The sequence below is a fragment of the Lycium ferocissimum genome, chromosome 4 (genome assembly GCF_029784015.1).
Source record: "Lycium ferocissimum isolate CSIRO_LF1 chromosome 4, AGI_CSIRO_Lferr_CH_V1, whole genome shotgun sequence".
NCBI lineage: Eukaryota > Viridiplantae > Streptophyta > Magnoliopsida > Solanales > Solanaceae > Lycium > Lycium ferocissimum.
Genome location: NC_081345.1, coordinates 22,744,978 through 22,765,716, shown reverse-complemented (window position 1 = coordinate 22,765,716; position 20,739 = coordinate 22,744,978). Strand labels below are relative to the sequence as shown.

The 20,739-nt window shown below is 35.0% G+C and overlaps 2 protein-coding genes across 2 annotated transcripts; both read right to left on the bottom strand.

Moving 5' to 3' along the window:
• Positions 1 to 830: 830 nt before the first annotated feature.
• On the bottom strand, positions 831 to 1,839 carry LOC132053827 (uncharacterized). The gene is made up of 2 exons (XM_059445926.1): positions 1,393 to 1,839; positions 831 to 1,280 (listed from the first exon to the last, which is right to left on the bottom strand). Exons 1-2 carry the CDS (start codon positions 1,837 to 1,839, stop codon positions 831 to 833), a joined length of 897 nt encoding a protein of 298 aa, XP_059301909.1.
• A 189-nt stretch (positions 1,840 to 2,028) lies between these two features.
• On the bottom strand, positions 2,029 to 3,414 carry LOC132053826 (uncharacterized). Its single transcript, XM_059445925.1, has one exon. The coding sequence runs from the start codon at positions 3,412 to 3,414 to the stop codon at positions 2,029 to 2,031; it is 1,386 nt and encodes a 461-aa protein (XP_059301908.1).
• Between the last annotated feature and the right edge of the window lie 17,325 nt (positions 3,415 to 20,739).

Below are 20,739 nucleotides of genomic sequence, written 5' to 3'. Positions count from 1 at the left end.
AATAACAATTGGTATGATATTTAGGAGATCTTTGTGCAAACCATTTTCTGCCTTTATACTCAACCATTTAGTCATCATAGTCCTGATGGTGCAATGTTCCCAGGGAATTCCAAGAGGTAGTCCAAAGAAGTTCGATATTATCCTAGCAAGCTCACCATCCAAAAAAGTATAGTGAATGGTCTCATCCTTTGCGTCAAGACAACAACAACATTTTGTATCAACATCAATTCCAAGTCTGCTAATAATATTATCAAAAGGTAGTTTGTTCTTCAGCATTTTCCAGACAAGAAAGGACATTTTAAAAGGAATAAATTTGTGCCAGATCTTGTGAAAGAATGGATCTGCGTCTTGTCTTTGTCTGTTGATCTCCCAAGCAGTTGAAGTAGTGAAATTTCCACTATTTGAAGGCATCCATACTACTGAATCTGGCTTATCAATGTTGGTAATGGGTGTAGAGAGGATTAACTCAGCCAAGTATTCTGACAAATGAAGGTGATCAATGTTCCACATACCATTGTCAATTATTTCTTTCACCAGCTGGTTTCTGCATATATCTGTGTGGTCAATAACTTGAGCTAATGCCCCCAAGCCTGTCCAGTTATCCCACCACATATTGGAAGATCCAAAATTAATTTTCCATAGCATTTGCTCCTCCACTTTGCCTTTAACTTCAAGTATGCTTTGCCATCCATGTGATAAGCCAGCTCTCCACTTTCTGTCCACAGGGTGAGCAAGTCTGCAATACTTGACTTTAATGAATTCTGCCCATAGAGATTTCTCAGTTCTGAATCTCCACCACCTCTTCATTGCCAAAGCATCACTGATGTCCTTCAGTCTTCTGAAACCAAGCCACCCTCTTCAGTAGGATAACACATTTTAGCCCATGAGCTCCAGTGAAGCTTCTTCTTCTTATCAGTACAACCCCAGAAAAACTTAGTCATGTATCTTTCAATTTGTAAGAAGATCTCATTTGGAGGTTTCATAGCAGCTAACAGATAAATTGGTTGGGATTGCAGAACATGTTTGATGAGAATGGCCTTACCACCAATCGATAGCAATTTTCCTTGCCATCCTGAGGTTTTTCTGACAACTTTAGTAATAGCATCATTGAAAGTAGAAATGAGTTTTCTACTAACATAAATTGGGCACCCAAGGTAGGTAAAAGGAAATTCTTTATGCTTGTACCCAGTAATTTCTTTAATTCTAGCAACCTCATCAGAACAGGTATTGGGACTCACCAGAAAGCAGCTTTTCTCTTCATTTATGAGTTGGCCAGAACACTTAGCATAATTGTTTAGAATGATTTTGACCAAAGTTCAAATGAGTATAAGTTCCCTGATGTGAAGATTATAACATCATCGATATGCTAGGTGGGATATCTGAGGACCAAACCTGTTCATAGAGAAACCAAAGATAAAGGTTGTCATTATGGAGTGTATTTAGCATTCTGGATAAAACTTCAGCTCCCAAAATGAAAAGAGCAGGAGACAGAGGGTCTCCTTGTCTCAAGCCCCTGGAGGAGTGGAAGAAACCTTTTCTTGAACCATTTATAAGAATAGAGTACCAAATATTGGAGAAAGATCTCCATACAAGATCCACCCATTTATCAGAAAAACCATACTTCTTGAGAACATCAATGATAAAGTGCCAATTAACCCTATCATAAGCTTTTGACATGTCTAGTTTAAGAAAAACATTTCCCCCCTCTTTCTTGTCCCTGATTCCATGGATTATCTCCTGAGCCAAAAGAATATTTTCTGTAATTAGTCTTCCATGGACAAATCCTGATTGATTATCAGAAATAAGTCTTGGAAGTATGCAGGCCAGCCTATTACTCATGATCTTGTAGATAACTTTATTTGAGAAGTTGGATAGGCTAATTGGTCTCATTTTTAAGAAAGTAGTAGGATTCTCAACTTTAGGAATTAGCACTAGGCAAGTGCTTATGAAATATTAGGTAAGTTGAGAACCATTAAAGAAACTCTGAATTAGGTCCTTGAGATCTTGTTTAACAATATCCCAACAGGTCTAATAAAAATATCCATTAAATCCATCTGGACTATGTGCACTGTTAGGATTTAAGTCAAAAACAACCTTCTTGATCTCTTCTTCTCTTGGATCAGTAGTGAGGGCATCATTGTCTTTGTCTGTAACCTCTTGATGTATACAATCTAAGTGATGGAGTTGTGGATCCCTATCTTCCCCAAACAGATTCTCAAAGTGTTTAACAGCTTCATCTCCAATGTCCTTATCTCCAGAAATCCACTGACCTTCTTGATTTTTTATTTTATGTAATGTAAGTCTCCTTGTTCTGTCATTGATCATTGAGTGGAAATATTTAGTATTTGAGTCACCTTCATCGAGCCATCTTATACTAGCCTTCTGTCTTAGAAGAGAATCTTCACACTTAAGCCATTTAGAGTAAATAGCTTGAGCTTTATGCATTTCTTCCCTGGCCTCATCTCTATTGTCATCAATATACTTATCTTCTAGTAGTTGCATCTTGCTTTCCCATTCCTTAACATGCTTCTGAATATCCCCTATTTGTTCTCTAGACCATTTGCTGAGATTTTTTCCAAGAAGTTTCAGTTTTTGTTGAAATTTCCACATAATGTTGCCTTGAATGTCTTCTTGCCAACTATTTTGAACAATTTCTTTGAACTGAGGTTGATCAGTCCAAAAATTTAGAAACTTGAAATATCTCATCCCTTGGAAATCAGTGTTAGAACATCTTACTAGCATTGGGGTATGGTCTGACCCTGTGCTAGCTAGGTGTTCTACACTGGTTCTAGGGTATTTTGCAGTCCATTCTTGGTTAATAAAAACTCTATCAAGTCTTTTCCAGATTCTGTGTCCCATGTCCCTGGCATTACACCAAGTAAATCTAGGACCTGAGAACCCTGCATCCACCATACCACACTCTTCCATACTGTTTATAAAATCCCAACTCTTCTGCATTTTATGAGGATTTCCTCCTTTCTTTTCATTTGCATCCATAATAACATTGAAATCTCCAGAGATACACCAAGGGCCACCCACCAAGTTGTAGGAGTTGTGAAGGCTTTCCCATAAAGGTTTCCTCAAATGTTCCTTGTCTTTAGCATACACAAAGGTCATATAAAACACATCAAAGTTGTCTTTCTGCTTGAATTTCATTGTAACTTGTTGAGTGTCATTAGAAATTTCGGAAGCCTCAAATAAAGAGGTCCAAAAAATCCAAATTTTGCCATTGATGTTACTGCAACAACCATTCATACCAATCCATCTTTTGTATAAAGTGATGAAATCTTTGTCAACAAAAGGTTCCAAAATAGAAATAATTTGAAGCTTGTTCAGCTTTGTAAGGAATTTAAGTCTTTCAAAAGCCCCTCTGGACTTTACCCCTCGAATATTCCATATAATTGTGTCAATCATGGACCATATTATCAGAGGCACTGCTTTTGGATGCCTTTACCTTTGCCCTAGTAAGTGGACCTGTGAATTGTTTTTGCTTTCCATATCTGAGTCATCTGTTTCTTGGAGAGAGATTCCCTTTCATTATGACATCCTTTCTGAATTGAATAATTACGTCTTCTGTTTCATCTTCTTGCCATGATGTACTGGGAGCAAAAGCTTTGATTAGCTCTTCTTCATCTGTGGAGTTGCATTCTTCATATTCATCTTCCTCTTCCTCTATAGTATTACTTTCTTCATTGATTTCATCCAATGAGTCTTTTAATAGTGTCATTGTTTGAATAGGAGACATACTAGAGAAAGAAAGCCTATCGGAAGGAAGTATACCAGTTGGAGCTGATCTATTAAGCATTAATTCTTGACTCCATAAATTAACAGTAAGGTTGATACCAAGTTGGCTCTTGGCCTTTTCCACTTTCTCAGAATCTGAAATAATAAAACCATCATCCTGCACAGTAGTATTAGGGGGCAACTGGTTGTCCCGATATTTAGATTCTTGAGTTTGATCATCATTGGTCAAAGGCTTATACTGAGATACAGGAGTGTCCTGATGCTCTATGGAAGAGGAAGCATGAGACTTGGATTTTGGAGGAGAAGAAGGGACATTAGAATTGAATGAACTTTTTCTATTTAGAGCTAGTGAGGATTCAATAGGGCTTGGAGGGTATTGAAATTTAGGATTTTCCTCGTTTTGCTGAGAAGTGAAAAGCTGGTTTGAAGGTGGCTGGAATTCATCTTGTAGTTGATTCAAATGTTGAAAGGAATTCTTCACTGGTATGGAAGTGGCAAGTGGAACTGAGATGGAGGCATTTACTTTTTCAACCAAGTTCTCGGCTCCTTCCTTATTGATCTGACTCTGAGGTTCAATAGTAACCACAGTATTTGATTCCATAAGCTGTAAAAGTTGATCTTGTTTTTCCACCTGACTTTTGGGATTTATAGGCTTAACTCTCCATTGCATAAAATTCTTTTTTGATAGGTTAGCTCTTATCCCATTATGAATGTTATGTCTTTTCTTAGTCTTGACCTTCTTTTGGGCATACGAGTGAAACGGAAAGGCGAGCTAGGAAGATTCATTCGTTTTAACCTTATATTAAAGTCGATGGGACGACCTGCTCTTTGATCAAAGGTCTCTTAAATTTCTGGGAATTCTGGATATTTTGGACTTGTGTTTGCACAATTTGCCTTTTAGGAAGCCTATTGTGATTGGATTTGTTCAAAGTAACAATAATAGGATTAACATCCTGTTTCTGATCTGTCGATCTGATCTGAGGGCCATGCTCACTTCTATTCCCTCTAATGGGAGGTTTGTAACTCTTTTGATTAACCATACATACATCTTCATAGTGGCCTTGGTTTTTGCATTTGAAACAATAATCAGGGACAAATTCATACTCTATTACTTGGTAAAAACCACCACATTCAATCCCTTCAATGTTCCTAATACCAACCCATACAGAATCCCTTCTTTGCTTAGTAAGATCGATTGCAACCAAGACTTTAGCAAAATTAGGTCTGGATTTAAACTCAGTTGCTTTATCTATCTTGAGTAAAGTCCCAATAGGAGAAGTAATTTGCAACAGAGCGTCCCAATTATAATAATGCCATTTAAGCTCAGGGAGATTAATTAATCCAAACAGGGTAAGGGGTGTTTCCTCCTCTGGGTTAAAATCAATAATCCAAGTTACCAACCGCATTAGAAAACCCAAAACCATGAATTTTCTTTTCGAGTGTTCAAGTAATCCTCTTCTAGAGTGAAAGCCATGAAAATATGTTTATGATTGTAATGACCGATGTGTACCTTGCTTTTGGTTGTGAATCTAGCTATAAAATCACTTCTGATTTCTTCTATTGAAGGTCTTCCATGAGAGAATTTGCCAATAAGGGTAAATTTACAGTCTTTTGCAAGTTCGATTTCCTCCTGAGTAGTGAAAAAAATCGCTGTTTTTCCCTTGTGAATCTCCGGCGGTCTGTAAATTAGCTTTGTTTTAGTTGTGGGAATCGAATTGGGAATTAGCGTAGAAGCATAAGAAGGACCGTAGAGGCCATTGGTTGGCTCCCTAATGGGTTCGGTCGCCTTTACTGGAGGAGGAATATGTGAAGTGTTCATGCCGGAGGGGCGGTAGAAAAGAGCCGTTGTCGGTAAAATATAGCTATTAGGACAGTTGATGTTAAAAAAAGCTCTTTTATTTGTATCATCAGCTACATATTTATTTTATTAATTAGCACTTAATTACTCGGTCATATTGGTAAAAAAAAAAAAAAAAGTAAATTATAACACAAAAACAGAACTATAGTCTCCACATTTACACGCAACAATGAGTTTATGTTCTATATATTGATGATGTAAAACAATATTTACACAATTAGGTCATTTAATATGTAATTAAAACTAAACCTCTTGCTAAGTATTAATTCGGATTTTCTAACCAGAAAAAAAAAAAAAAAAAACTACTCCCTTCGTCCCAAAAAATTGTTTTAGCTAGTTTGACTTGACATAGAGTTTAAGCAATAAAGAAGGACTTTTAAAATGTGTGGTTCAAAACAAGTCTTAGATATTTGTGTGGCTTTAAATCATCTCATAAAGTAATTTATTTTCTAAATATAGAAATTTGTCAATCTTCTTGGGACAAACTAATAAGGAAAGTAAGACAATCTTTTTGGGACAGGGGGAGTAGTTTTTATTATGTGTATAACCCAATACTTATTATTTCTTTCATTTGTTAATTAGTTTATAAAGCACCTCTATTCTATTACTTGAAACAAACAACTCTATCCAAGCTTGTTGGACCACGTGATGAACGGCTGATGTTCTAAGATCATCTATGTAATGATATGTCGTGTTAAAGCAGACAGAGAATACATTCCCTAATAAGGACATTAGTTATGCTTTCACGTACGCTTATAATATATACTAGTTTCTGGATATGTGCGTTTCATGCTAATTAATATATACAAACGGTATAAGTAATATTAAAATTACAATATAATCATTATTGATAAATTTGAAGGGAAAATGACTTTATTATTGTATACTAAGTGATTAGATATAATATGAAAAGTTGAATAACTAAATTTAGTTAGATAGGTACAATGTATAATGAGCTAACTTTGACGTTATTAGGAAACATTCTCTCTGAAAATATGAAAACATTTTATTAGAAAGCGCAAGAAAATAAGAAGTATTGCAGCATTCATTCAAAATATATTTTTTCCCCTATAATCTTTTACCTTTTAAATAAATTTCTTATATTTATCCTTACAAAGTTTCAAGTTTTCCGAAAAGGATAATAATCTGTAATTATTTATGGTTCCGCGTAATTTTTTTTTAACACTTTAATATTCAAGTTGACGAAGAAAAAGTATTGACAATTATTTTCTTATTATTGCCCAAAGAGGCTGCAGAAGTGCATAGGTGCCATTTACTTTTGTATTCAACTTATTTTCATTTTTATGATTAATCAAAAAATGAAAAAATAAAAGAGCAATTTTTGCACTTAATGTGTCACTGGTCAACAAAGCTCGAAGGGACCATAGGAGATTAGAGTTCAAATGGGAAAAAGGCTAAGTGATTTTATGTTCTTACTCAGCTGGTGGCCTTTATTCTAGATATTTTGACATGGAACAGAACTGCAATATGCAAACTGCTAGAATGTAACTTATGCAAGAAAAAAGATAAACATTTAGTTCAATGGCTACATGATAGGGGATGATCAATGCGGGAAACTACTACATGACAGGCCGTTTGGGTAGCTCAGAAGATTTTGAAAGCTAGAAAGTATCTGCAGGTGGCTGGCTATATGAAAAATGACCCGATTCAAATATATACATGCCTTCTCCATTAAAGAGATGTACTCGAAATCGAGGGGACATTCAAAAATAGTGCCATTTAGAGAAGACTGTTATGTAATAATCTGGGATATATCAACAAAATGGATCTTTATTTTGCGAGAGGCTTGCCCTTTTGAGAGTAATAGACAGTGCAATTATTTGTCCTTTGTGTGGTGTTGAGAATGAAAACATATTACACCTCTTATTTACCTGTGAGATACTTGCAAATGTCTATAGTAGATTGGTACAATGGCAAGGAATCGTCAGGAGGTGAGTAAGAGGTGTAATATATTTTCGTGCAAACTATGGATTATAATTTTCTCAATCTTTCTTTTAAAAAAAATTGAATCATTAGCTATGTTGACTTGTAGTATGTTTCGTGGAGTTCTGAAATATGCAAACTTTATTTTAAAATATTTGAAATATATATACCCGGATTCATGATCAAAATTAAGTATTTTGACCTTCGTGCTCCGAACACCTTCACATAATTTGCGACTAGTGGACTAATAAACATTAAGGAAATTTCTCTTTCATTTAACAAACATAGACAACCTCAATTAACAAGAGAAAACATAAAACACTTTTGAAAAAAAATGGTATTACATTGGTGGATCGGAAAGGGGAAGGGAAAAGGAAAAGGGGAATGAGAATCAGAGAGCCAGCTCAGTTATGCCAATAAGGCATCTGCCTTTGGGGGGCCCAAATTTTACCAAAAATGAATTAGATGTTAATTTTTTCTTCAAGAAAATGGATTATTTACGATAAATAGTATAAAATTTTATAAAATATATTATTTTATTCTCTTTAACCTTTTTCAAAAAGAAGAAATCAAGAAAACTTTATTTTGCCTTCTTACATTCTTTACGCTAACACTCGCATTATTTTATTCACTTTAAGTTCTTTTGGACTCATTTTCTTTAACTCTCTAACAAGTTAGAGTAATACTCTTGTAAAAAATAAGAGTCAATAGTAGAAAAGTGTTTTGAATAAAGTTAAATGCAAGTTCTTTTTTCGTTTCTTCCCGCAATATTTGAAAACCTAAGAAGAAACGAAAAAAGAATTTGCATTAACTTCAGGGTATGGTATCGATATTATACGTGGGACAAACAAACTTACCATACGTGCTCCACCCAAACAAAATACCATATCCTAAAAAATCACTAATTGTCCACATCAATGTTGTTCTCATTTTGAACCTTTCAGTTGACAAAGCATCAAAGGTCTGAACACCATCCCACAACTCCTTCAATTCATCAATCAAAGGTTGTAAGTAAACATCAACATCATTCCCTGGCATTCTCTTACTTGGAATTATCATTGAGAGAATGAAGTTAGATTGTTTCATGCATACCCAAGGAGGGGTCTTGTACGAAATGAGAACCACTGGCCAAATGCTATGATTAGCGCTCATATGTCCAAAAGGATTGAACCCATCACTCGCTAAGGCAAGATGGACATTACGTGGATCTTGAGAAAATGTGAAGTCAAACTTTTTCCATGCTTCAGCATCACTTGGATGCCTCAATAAGCCATCCTTATGGCAATCAACACTATGCCATCTCTTATCAGTGGATGTCTTACTAGACATGAACAACCTTTGCAGTCGTGGAATTAGAGGAAAATAACGAAGAACTTTTGCAGGTTACGGTGTCTTCTTTTTCATTTACTTTAAGATCACTGGAAAAAAATTTCTTAGCATTAACCTTCCATCTAGATGTGCTACATTGCTTGCATTCTTGTCTTTCTTTATCTGCTCCCCTGTATAACATGCAATCATTTGGACATGCATGTATTTTCTTATAACTAAGACCAAGTTTTTTAATAGTTTTCTTGGCCTCATGGAATGACTTGGGGATCTTTGCATTCTCAAAGGCATCATGCAATAGCTCTATTATCATCATCATGGCCTTATCACTCATCCCACACATGCACTTAATGTGATAAAGTCTCACTAGAAAAGACAACTTTGAGTACTTCACACACCCTTGATAAAGTTCTTGTTCCCCATCCCTCATTAACTCATAAAACTCTTTAGCTTTATCATTTGGACCATCAGGTAAAAGCAACGTGTCATTTTCGCCTTCGCTTACTAGTCCATGCGATGTGACATGTTGTTGGTTTGCAGGTTGTCCATAGAAATTGAAAACATCATTAACCATGTCTTGCATTGGATTATCACGAGCTTCAATATGTTGACTTTCATGTCTAATGGCTAAAGTTTCTCCTACATCCTTCTCACCATGTAATAACCAAATAGTGTAACATGTCAGAAAAGGGCAGAACAACAGATGATCGAACACCTCTGCTCTTGTCTGATATAGTCTAAACCTACAACTAGGAACAAGGACACTTAATCCTATTATCAGATGACGCATTAGAAAATGCAAAGTCTAAAAATATTTGTAGCCCTTTCTTATACTCAAGTGTAGTATGAGGCTTCAGTATCCAACTCTTATCCATCTTAAATCGACAAAGGTTCAAACAGTATCAAGTACTTGCTGGTAAGTTAGGAAGAAACTGAGTTATAATACACACAAATATAGGTTATCATCCCAACCTGAAACACAGTCAATAATAACTCCCTCACATCAATGAAGATGACTCACAACTGTATTTTTTCAGAATTAGCCTAAAAATTTACCAAAAGTTCATAAATCACTTTTGACATGGAAACAAACCAAAACAAAAAAGGAAACAAGAGAAAATAAACACCCTAACAAGAGAGCACTTAGATTCTCAAGCTAATAGACATGTAAAATGAACTCAAATAACACTAGCTAGGGCTTAAATTAACAATATACTTACAATTTAGGTTTTAAAGGAATACAACCAAAGATTAAAAGCACAAATTAGGGAAAATCACAGCCTATAAATTTCAAACTCATTAGAACAAATTCTAGGTTTGAATTTCGTGTAGATTGTTATAGTGACTTAGATTGAAGCAGTCTGAGAAGAACAATAAATTAAAAAAAAAATCAACATAAAAAAAGGAAAAATCACATTTTCACATACATTCCTTTACAGCTATCAGTCCCAATTTGGCCAATCGGAACACGAATTGGTGAAATCGGTACACAAAATTTCATTAGAATTGAGGAAAGTCACTAGTCTCTTCATGCATGAACCCTAGATAATCATTTAAGCTATTTAAAACCCTAGCTAACTGATTTAGCAATAAGAATTGATCCTAATTAAGCTAAACTGATTTAAAACCTTAGCGATTAGGGAAACAATTCGTCGATTTCACAAAATTGGAGAAATAATTTACCGATTTCACAAAATTTGGAGAAACAAGTATCGTTCAACTTCAATTTATTTAGCTAAACGATCAGAACTTTGCAGAAATAAACTTACATTTCAGATTTCACAAAATTTGGAGAACTTTTTGAAGGTTTTTGATGGAGAGAGAGTGATTTGAGTGTGTAGGAGAAAAGAGTGATGCGAGTGTGTAGGAGGAGTGTAGAAATATCTATGTTAACACTTAAGTTGTGAGGTCCATGTAGTTGGTGTAATTTAAGTTGTAGCGAAATTAATAAAAGTAGTATGTTATTTTAAAAGGCCAAACCATCACAAAGTCAAAATAAACTGCCGGGAAAAATTAGAATTAATGAAATCGCTGGGAAATGAAAATAAACTGCCGGGAAGTCATATAATTTTATGGCTATTATTGAACCGCCATGCCAACCGCTGGAAAATAAATATATAACAGCAGTTTCGTCAAACTGCCCCAAATAAACCGTAGCTAAGGCCCTTTTTTTTATAATGTAATAAAAATAGTGACCTATTACAATATGTATTATTTTTACATTGTCAGTGTATATAACATCAATTATTCTTATTTGCAGTATGTTAGAGATTCCAATTAAAGTAACTCTCTATATCAGGCAAGTGTCCGCATGTTAAAATGTGTAAAGGGAAAGACTTAGAGAGGAGCACATCAATTTACTTGCCATACAAGGCTCAAATTTGCAAAAAAAAAAAAAAAAAATTATGATGGGTGAGGCACAACGAACAATAATTGTGTGAGGGCACCCTCCCCTTATGACAAGTGTTTTTCTGGGTCCCACTGTGTCAGCACACTCTTTTTTTCACCTTCATTCCTCAATTTCCCCTCAATTCTGTTTTTTCTTTTTTAAAACTTTTTGTTCTTCTCTTTTATTCTGCAGCATCTTTTTTGTATTTTAATTTATCTTCCCTTCTCTGTTCATATCAAATTTAAAACGGAATAATTACCCACTGAATTAATGACATACACTCTCTTTGCCATGTGTTTTATCTCTTTTCCTTTTTTTTTTTCCTCTTGTGTTTCCTTTTAAAATAAAAATAAAAAACTGAATTTTCATTAAAAAAATGAGTTTTAAAACCCGTCTTTTTTTTAATTTGAAAATTTGATTTTTTAAACTTTAAAAAAAATAAAAAATAAAAAAACTAAAAACATGGATTAAAAAAGAATTCTTTTTAAAAAAAGGATGATAAAACCCGTTTTTGAAAAAAGAAAAAAAGCGTTATTTTTTTTAAATATGGAAAAATGGATTTGTTAAAAATATGGAAAACTTGATTATTTTTTTAAAATGATTTATTTCATTTCTTGGTGTGATTTTTCAAATAAAATCCGGAAAAATGTTTTTCTTGCCAAAATATCTTTTATAAAATTTTGAAAAAATTAATTATTTTCTTAACATGTGGAAAACTTTCTAAATGTGGAAGACTAGGATTTATTTTCAAATTTTTAAGAAAATAATTTTTTTAAGTTGATTCTCCAGAGAGTTCTCTTTGACATCGGGGGGGGTAATTATTCAAAATAAGATTATTAAGGGCATATAAATTTTATAAAAGGTCACATGATTATATCTTTTTTTTCATATCAAATAGAGGTAAATGAATCAATCCAAACTCCGATTTTATCTATCAAATCACCCTTTTGGGTTGATTTTTAAACTTCATAACTTAAGAATTCTAATGATAATTAACTGTTTAGGTATCGTTGGGGTTTGATTTAATTTTTTGAGGTGTGAAACAAAATATCTTAAAGATCTAATTTTTTCGGGGGTACAAGGAATAATTTTTTTTAGTTGATTTAGTTGAGGGGTACAAGGATTATTAAGGGCATATAAATTTTATAAAAGGTCACATGATTATTTTTTTTCAATTATAACTTTATTTTGTAACATAAAAATCACAAAACTCTTACTATAGTAACGTAAAAGTCACAATGACCGGAAGCTTAACCTTCCAATACACGGAGTATTTAGCCCTTTTAATCTAATAAATATTTATAAACGTAATTTTAATTTCACACTCATTAAAGCCAGTACTATAGCTCCAACCAGGTGATTATTAGGCTAATACTAAAAATCTCGAGCGGAAAAAGGTGGAAGAAGACAGAAAAGACTTTAGCTTTGTTTAGCGGGAAAAAAAATGTTATTTCTAAAGATAAATCAATGTAAAGTCTGAGACACAAAATAATTCACCTACTTCATAACAATTTAAATATCTTAGTCTAAGTCAATTCATCAAATTATGACTCCAATACAATTGAAGAACACAAATAAGTTAATTCAACCGTGTTTTTGGTGTTGCAAAGAAAACTCATTTTCTAATTAATACACCAAATTTATAGAGCGGCCCACAAATACACACTCGCCCTCCTTAATTTACTGAAGTCTAAAATTCAACCCCAAAAGGATGACATGTATATTAGGAAACACAGGAAAACAAAAGGGGATAAAGTTCGGTTTTGGATTAATTCACTTACCTCTATTTGATATGAAAAGAGAAGGGGAGTATAAATTAAAATACAAAAGAGGTGTTGGAAAATAAAAGAGAAGAACGAAAAGAAGAAAAACAAAATAGCATAATGGATGGGAAATTGAGAAATGAAGATGAAAGAAAGAGTGCGCTGACAAGGTGGCGCCAGAAAAACACTTGTCACAACTATTATTGGTTGTGCCTCACCCCCATTTTTTTTTTTTTAAGGAAACAATTAAGGGTCAATTATACTATTAACTATAGCTAGCTAGATGCCCTTTAATTATTTGTAGAGTTTCAGCAAGACCCTTGTGTATATTCAAACCTACACCAATTCCTTTAATCTTATTAGAATATATTCTATCACTACTTTCAGTTACAAGCAATTATATTTTAATATCAAAAAGCTACTTTTATCTGTTGTCATCATGCTGCATATTGATTTCTATTAGCACGTGACTTTTAGCACTTAATTACTGATCAGTCATATTGGTAAAAATAAATAATAAAACAAGTAAATTATAACACAAAAACAGAAATATAGTCTCCACATATCGACGCGCAACAAAGAGTGTTAGTTCTATATATTGATGATGTAAAAAAATATTTACACAATTATGTCACTTGATAGGTAATTAAAACTAAATATCTTGCTAAGTATTAATTCGGATTTTCTAACAAAAAAAATCTTTTTTTGTAATTATGTGTATAACCCAATACAATAATATCTTTATCTTTCATTTTTTAATTAGATTATACCATGATATCCATGTAGGAGAGTATATTTGATATAGTTATAAAGTAAATGTTTTTCTAAATTCCAAGTGCATAAACCCAAACAATATTTATTTTTTTCTTCTTTTAGTATTTGAAATTTCAATATTTTTGTACATCAAGTAATATTATAGATAGGTGTGAATGCAACAATCTAGTATAAAGGTGATATTTTAGCTATACGAATCCATTCGGGATGAACTCGGAGTGATAAACGGTAACGTTTGAAGTCAAAAAAAGTGAAGTTAACAAAGAACTAGATTAATCGGAAACATCGTGGCTAAATATAGAATATGACCATTTTCTAATTGGTTAGTAATTTGAGAAAACTCAAAAACGTGAAAGTTATAGGCCTATTGAAATACCTTTCCAACCATATATTATGGAACTCAAACGGATATGTGTGAAAATATAAGTTATGGTGGCTTGACACATTTTTTAGGATTGCTCTATCATGACTTATTGGGCTTCCGGTTTTTTTTTTCCTTGTCTTGTGACGGCGCGCACCGCAAATAATATCTCTACCTCCCCGAATGTTTCGTCCACTCTATTTTTTTAAAGCCCGAACTCATTATATTCATTCCGCCATCGATGTTAAACCATTTTTTCTAAAGAAAAGATATCCACAAAGAATTCTCGAATATAGTTATAAAGTAAATGTTTTTCTAAATTCCAAGTGCATATTCCAAACAATATTCATTTTAATCATTAAGGTAAAATTCCAATATTTTTGTAACATCCTTCTAAGTCAATTCCAACATACGTTCATGATCATTAATACAAGAATTCATCATTCTTAACATAGGGTTTTCAAACCAAAACCTATCTCAAGGTTCAAGAATTCAAGATTTTGGAAATCTTGCGGTATTTCCGTTAGTAATTTGAAAAACTCAAAACGTCTTTAATTCAAGTTTTGGAGCGACTAAGGTATGTGTGAGTTACTATCTACGTATGGGAACATCATTGTTCTTCCCCACGCCGCGTATCATAAATTATGACTCTTTACGAAAACTAGGGTTTTATACCATGTTCATGATAACCCTAGGTCCATGTCCATGATTATATTATGTATGAATTGTTATATTTATTCCCATTGAGTTCTTAATATTTCTTTACGAAATTAAGAATGTCTCGTAATCCCTAAAAACTTCATAAATCTCATTCCATGGGTTCATGCAAGTCAATTCCAACATACGTTTATGATATATTATGCTATTTTCAAGAAAATGCTATACATGTTTTGGAAGTTTCTTCAAAGCTCAAGTCTTTAATTCATGATATCCATGTACTAAGGTATGTATAGTTACTATCTATGAAAACCATTGTTCTTCCCCACGCCACTTATTTCCATAAATTATGATTTTTTTGCTTTAATTCACTAGAAGGTTTCTATATAGCATGTTCATGAAACTACGTAGCGTACCATGATTATATTATATATGATCGTTATAATTCCATGATCTCTCGTTCTTAATATTTATCCTTTCATATTTTATTAAATCTCAAGTTCTGGCAAGGATCGAGTGTTATCTTTGAAAAACACATATATCTCATTCCATTGGACCATGGATGCTAGTTTATGATATATTATGCTATTTTCAAGAAAATACTATACATGTTTTTTCATGCAAGCATGTTATATATATATATATATTTGTGTGTATATATATATATATATATATATGTGTGTGTGTATATATATATGTGTGTGTGTATATATATATATATATCTCCACCCATGTGTGTATATATATATATATGTGTGTGTATATATATATATATGTAAGTGTGTGTGTGTGTGTATATATATATAAGTGTGTGTGTATATATATATATATGTGTATATATATATATATATGTATTCATGTTCATGACCAGGTTTCGGTTCCTATCATTATTATTTCACGTCCCATATTGTTATATTCGTTGCTTTACGTACGACATTCAAAGTGCGCGTCCACTCCCTTTCTATTGCCCGGGCTCGCGTTTCATGATGCAGTGCGGTTACGGGACGACGTATGTGTTCGGTAGAGAGACACTCGTATTAGCTTATTGGTGAGCCCCCATCTCATTCGGGGTTTAGTCAAGCTCTTTGTTTTATAATTAGTTAAGGCGCATCTAAGGTATGTTGGGGGCCTTGTCCCCGACAAAAGCATGTTTTTCCTAGCCGGTCGATTTCATGATAGAGGTTTCATAGACTAGACAAATCGGTTATGTTATGTCGGACTTTCGAGTCGTATAGCCATTTTGGCTTATTCATGTTATTTTACACACTCATGTTTAAACAAGTATTTTTATTAAGTATTATGACTTATTACGTTTTATAAAGGCTCATCATGCATTCACGTTATATTCCTACATGTTATGCCTCATGATGATCAGTAAAGCCATGTGGTTTGCTCGGTCACACGCAATAAGGCACCGAGTGCCGTGTTTCGCCCAGCCATGGTTGGGCGTGACAAAGCTTAGTATCGAGCCTAAGTTCAAGTATCTTAGGAGTCTATGAAATCATGTCCGATGGGGTCAACTTTTATATGTGTGTGCGCGCCACACATATAAACGATTGATCACCAAGACATTTAGTATTGTCTCACTTCTTTCAACTCTAGATCGTGCAATAGAGCGTGTTCTCAAAAATCACTCGAACTCATGTGTTGTTTCCCGTTCTACCGAATACGCCTCGTCTCAATAGATGAGAAAGATGTAAATCTAATCATTATCGATGTGTTAATTTCGGATAGAGTCATCGGGAATTATTCTAACTCGTGCGTATTGTGCCCTTTCGTAAAAATGTCCACTAAGAGAAAGGAAACTTCGAGCCTCGAGGGCTACACCGTTGATGCGACCCCGGGACGGACTCTCGGACTCGAGAGTTCTAATTATTCGATTCCGCGACCGTAGGTCATCGAACACAGCAATTACCACTAATGCCCGGTTCGGACCAATGTGAGGAAGAGGGGTTTTCATAATCCTATTTGCGGCCAAGTGTAATAAGAGACATCGGGGTGTGCCACTATGGCACCCATAGATGTTTCGGGTGTAGCCGGTGGTCCTTGTCTGAAATGTTGCCCACGAGTGAAGCGGAGGTAACAAAGGTTTTTCGCACCCCATTTGCAATAGGTGTGGAAAAAAACACGCAGGAATGTGTTGGATGGGTTTGGGTGTGTGCTATAATTGTGGTCTCCAAGGCCACATACAAAGAGAATGCCCTTCAGTAAGGTATAGTAGTAACACCAAAGGTGGTAGTGCAATTCATTCCCCCCGGACTGTGCGTAGCTAATTCAACAACACCTTTCACACCGTAGTACTCGGCACCTAACGCACGACAGGGGGCTGAAGTATTAGGATCAGGTGATCAAACACGTTATCATGATATGGTAGATGTGGACTCAGGGTGCCGTCACATGTGTCATAGGTATGCCAATAATTTCCCTTATCCACATATGAGATATTATGCCTTAGATCTATTATGTCTATGTGGTTATTGTCTGAATTGAAAGTTCAAAGTAGAGTTATTTTTTTTCTCTTATCTTTTTGTTATTTTCCCTTGAGGATGTAGGACCAGGCTTTAGGATAATAGTGTACATGGCTAAAAGGAAGTAGTGATGTGATAGACTAAAAAGTATAATCGAGATGATATTATATTGAATCTCTTGGTATAGTCTGAACTTGTGTAAGTGTTTTGGCGTAATTATAGGGTTTGGTGTTAGTAAGTTGCCACAAGAATATTATTTTTGATGGGTAATAAAAGAGGTAGGTAAGAGATAAAAAGACAAGTTTATGGGATAGTCTTAGAGATAGAATAAAATTTAGAGAAAATTATAGAATAAAATTTAGAGAAAATTAGCAGAACGATTAGATGACCACTTATCACTAACTTAAGAGATCTACGAGCTTTAAACGTCATCTTTTGAAACTAAGAGAGGGAGATACATGCGTAGGTCTTGAAATAGATTATGTGTTTCGTAAGTTCATAGGTGTTAAGGAGATTATGTCAGAGGATCACGGTTTCATGTAGCTAAGATAAAGTGTGTAGAATTCATTTTTGTCATGCCGTTGAGATCAAGTACTATGTAATTATGTTATGAGATAAAGTTCTAGATCGAATAGCGGGTTTTAAAGGTATAACGGTTCCAATTCCGGTGAGTAATTCATGTACTATATGGTACCAATGCCCAGACATACTCTACTCGTGCCTTTCGTACCTATATCATGCCCATGTTAGAGATTTACACTCTACGTTTAAGATACAAGAATTAAGACTTCATACGATAGTAAGCAATGCATGGGAATGTCCTTTCATGTTTCACACATCAGGTGTGCTCATGTCTAAAGTAAAAAAAAATAAAAAATACGCCCATTCAGGTCTCACGTATCTATCATGCTTTTATACCCATGTCCATGTTCTAGTTTCATAGTACTTTTTGAATATGATGATGATTTTGATAAGGATAAAGGAGAAGGTAATGTCAACGAAAAGTCCTATACGATCTACATTAGAGGGGAATGCCTAAGGTAAATGTCTTATTTTTACCCTTACGATTATGATATCCATGTTACCACGTACTCGTGCCCCAATCCATTTCTTTATGCATCCCACTTATAGCGGTATCGTAACAATGATGTTGTTAGATAATGACGAAGGTGAATCAAGATGGATGTCCTACCCATGATTCTATGTAATTCGTGCTTATGTTTCTCTGGCTAATGTTTTAAACCATCTCGTAGCTTGGCACAAAGGATGCCCTTATCTTTTTGCTAAGTATCTATGCCTTGTTATGTTCAAGGTGACTTTCTACCCATGTCTTAGATGCTCGAGGAAAAAATTATTCATGCCTATAATCCATTCTTTCATGAACCTTATTTATAATAAGGGCGTTTACTCACGGTGATAAGAGTAAGCTATGTTGAACCATGACCTATTCTTTTGGTATATCTAAGTTCTAAAGGTAATGCTTTATCCATGCCTATGTCTCGACTCAAGAGTGAAGCCTCAAATTGTGCTTCATGCAAGTCACACTTATACCTTAGTCTTACTTCAATGCTCATGAACTCAAGTCCATATGCCATGGTATGCAGGTACTCAAGTAAACGCCATGTTTTTTGTGTACCCATTCCCATGTCGTGCTACTCACGTATTCAGGTTTTATGTCATGTTAATCCCGTTTCCATGTACGCATGCTCCAAGTTATGTCCTTCATGTTCAACGTACCCATGTCCTTCCTATACTCTAAAATGAAGCATTTCACATAATTTGTACCTACAAATTCCTTTCCTCTATGATCCTTTATGATCCACTCACGATAAGGGACCGATGAATGAAAAGCAAGATAATCTAAGTGTCACGACCCCGATTCGCCGAGTCATGGTGTGCACTGCACTATCCCTCGCTAGTGGCGAACCACGTTACTATTAACAAGTTAAATAAACGAAAAATTGAATAAGAATAAGTTATCAAGTCTTAAATACTTATCATAACTAGAAATGTCACGACAACCCGAAAATACGGTCAAAGGGCCTGAGAAGCGCTAACATAGTACGGAATAAAAGTACGAAAATACCCCGAAAGGCTACGTACGTACGCTCGAACAAAAAAGCAACAGAATTAAATAAGAGGGTCCTTCGGGGGCTACGGATAGCAAGTAGCTACTTCGAATGACCGAAAGATGTCTCGCGTATCCGACAACGAGGCGTAAATTGGAGCACGGATCGTGCTGCGCTCGAACAAAAGTGCGGCGAGTAGTATCGTTACAACGTAGTCTTGGGTAAACGTAAGCATCATGGGGTACAATGATTAGATAACGCGTGAAGAAGTTGAGCCGACAAGTAACGCCTTAGCAAGCAATTGTGGCCACGTGTCGTATACAAGTAAAGTGTAATGAAATATTGAAATCAACCGAAGACAGATATAGTTCGCAATAATGGGTCAAATATATGAGTGGATGGATGCGTGCATTTGCGACGATCTCCCTCTCTCGGTCCACTCTCGTACACGCGAGCTAAGGGCGGTGCTTGCGGCTTGTGACCGCGCCGACCCGTGGCGAAGTCCATGTACGCTCATGCTGCGGCGAGGAAACCTCGGAGTGCATCAATCACTCTCGATCTCGCGGCAAGGACCTCGGAGTCTCTCTGTCGCTCTCGATCTCCGACAAAGACCTCGAGGTCTCTCGATCGCTCGCCTCGCCCCAATCATCGCGATATGTGTGTAAAGCGTATCGTGCATTGATATCGGTCTCGAAATAATATACCCGATATAAAATCAACAAGTACAAATCATACTACGTCGACATTTGTTCGATTATCAATATTACCGTTCATTTTATGTGATGAGTGAGAGCTAGTATGTGACGGAGAATCTGAACGGAGTGATAATCACGAGAAAATAACAACACATTTTGGCGACAAGCCTTGTTGTGAGCCAACCTAATTGGAATTCTTATTGCCTTTTGCATACGAAAGGACTAACATATTGTCCCCGAATCCAATTTCTACTGTACGTACGATTTTCTAATCGAGTCTAACTAAGTAGGCCATAACCTACCTCAATCGAAGCGGGTGCCACGAACGATCAAACTAATGCCTTCCCGCCTGCGTAGAGCCTGCGAACGATCAAAATCTATAAAATATGCGATCTACGTTAGAATACGAATCTAAGGACACACGTATTGCTATATTTATATTCGAAACCCAAAAAGGCACCCAGTGGCCTTGGGCCCTTCTGGGCAAGATTGGAATTTTATTGAAAAATAATTTCACCCGTTATCTAAGGATCATATATTTTTAAAATTGGTCAATTTCATCCATAAATGGACTCTCAAATCATTAATTCTCCTTTCTTAGGACTAGGACTCGAAACCTTTAATTACTCCAGTATCTTAACTTCGGACAAAAATCTAACTTTCCCCAAATTTAAATACCATGATTGGGGAA

What these genes read in the sequence shown, in the direction of transcription:
- LOC132053827 (XM_059445926.1), bottom strand. Translation starts at nt 1,839, where the DNA reads ATGAGTAATAGGCTGGCCTGCATACTTCCAAGACTTATTTCTGATAAT. An exon ending in TTTGGTTTCTCTATGAACAG is followed by an intron (nt 1,281 to 1,392) that starts GTTTGGTCCTCA and finishes AATTATGCTAAG; the next exon opens with TGTTCTGGCCAACTCATAAA.
- LOC132053826 (XM_059445925.1), bottom strand. Translation starts at nt 3,414, where the DNA reads ATGATTGACACAATTATATGGAATATTCGAGGGGTAAAGTCCAGAGGG.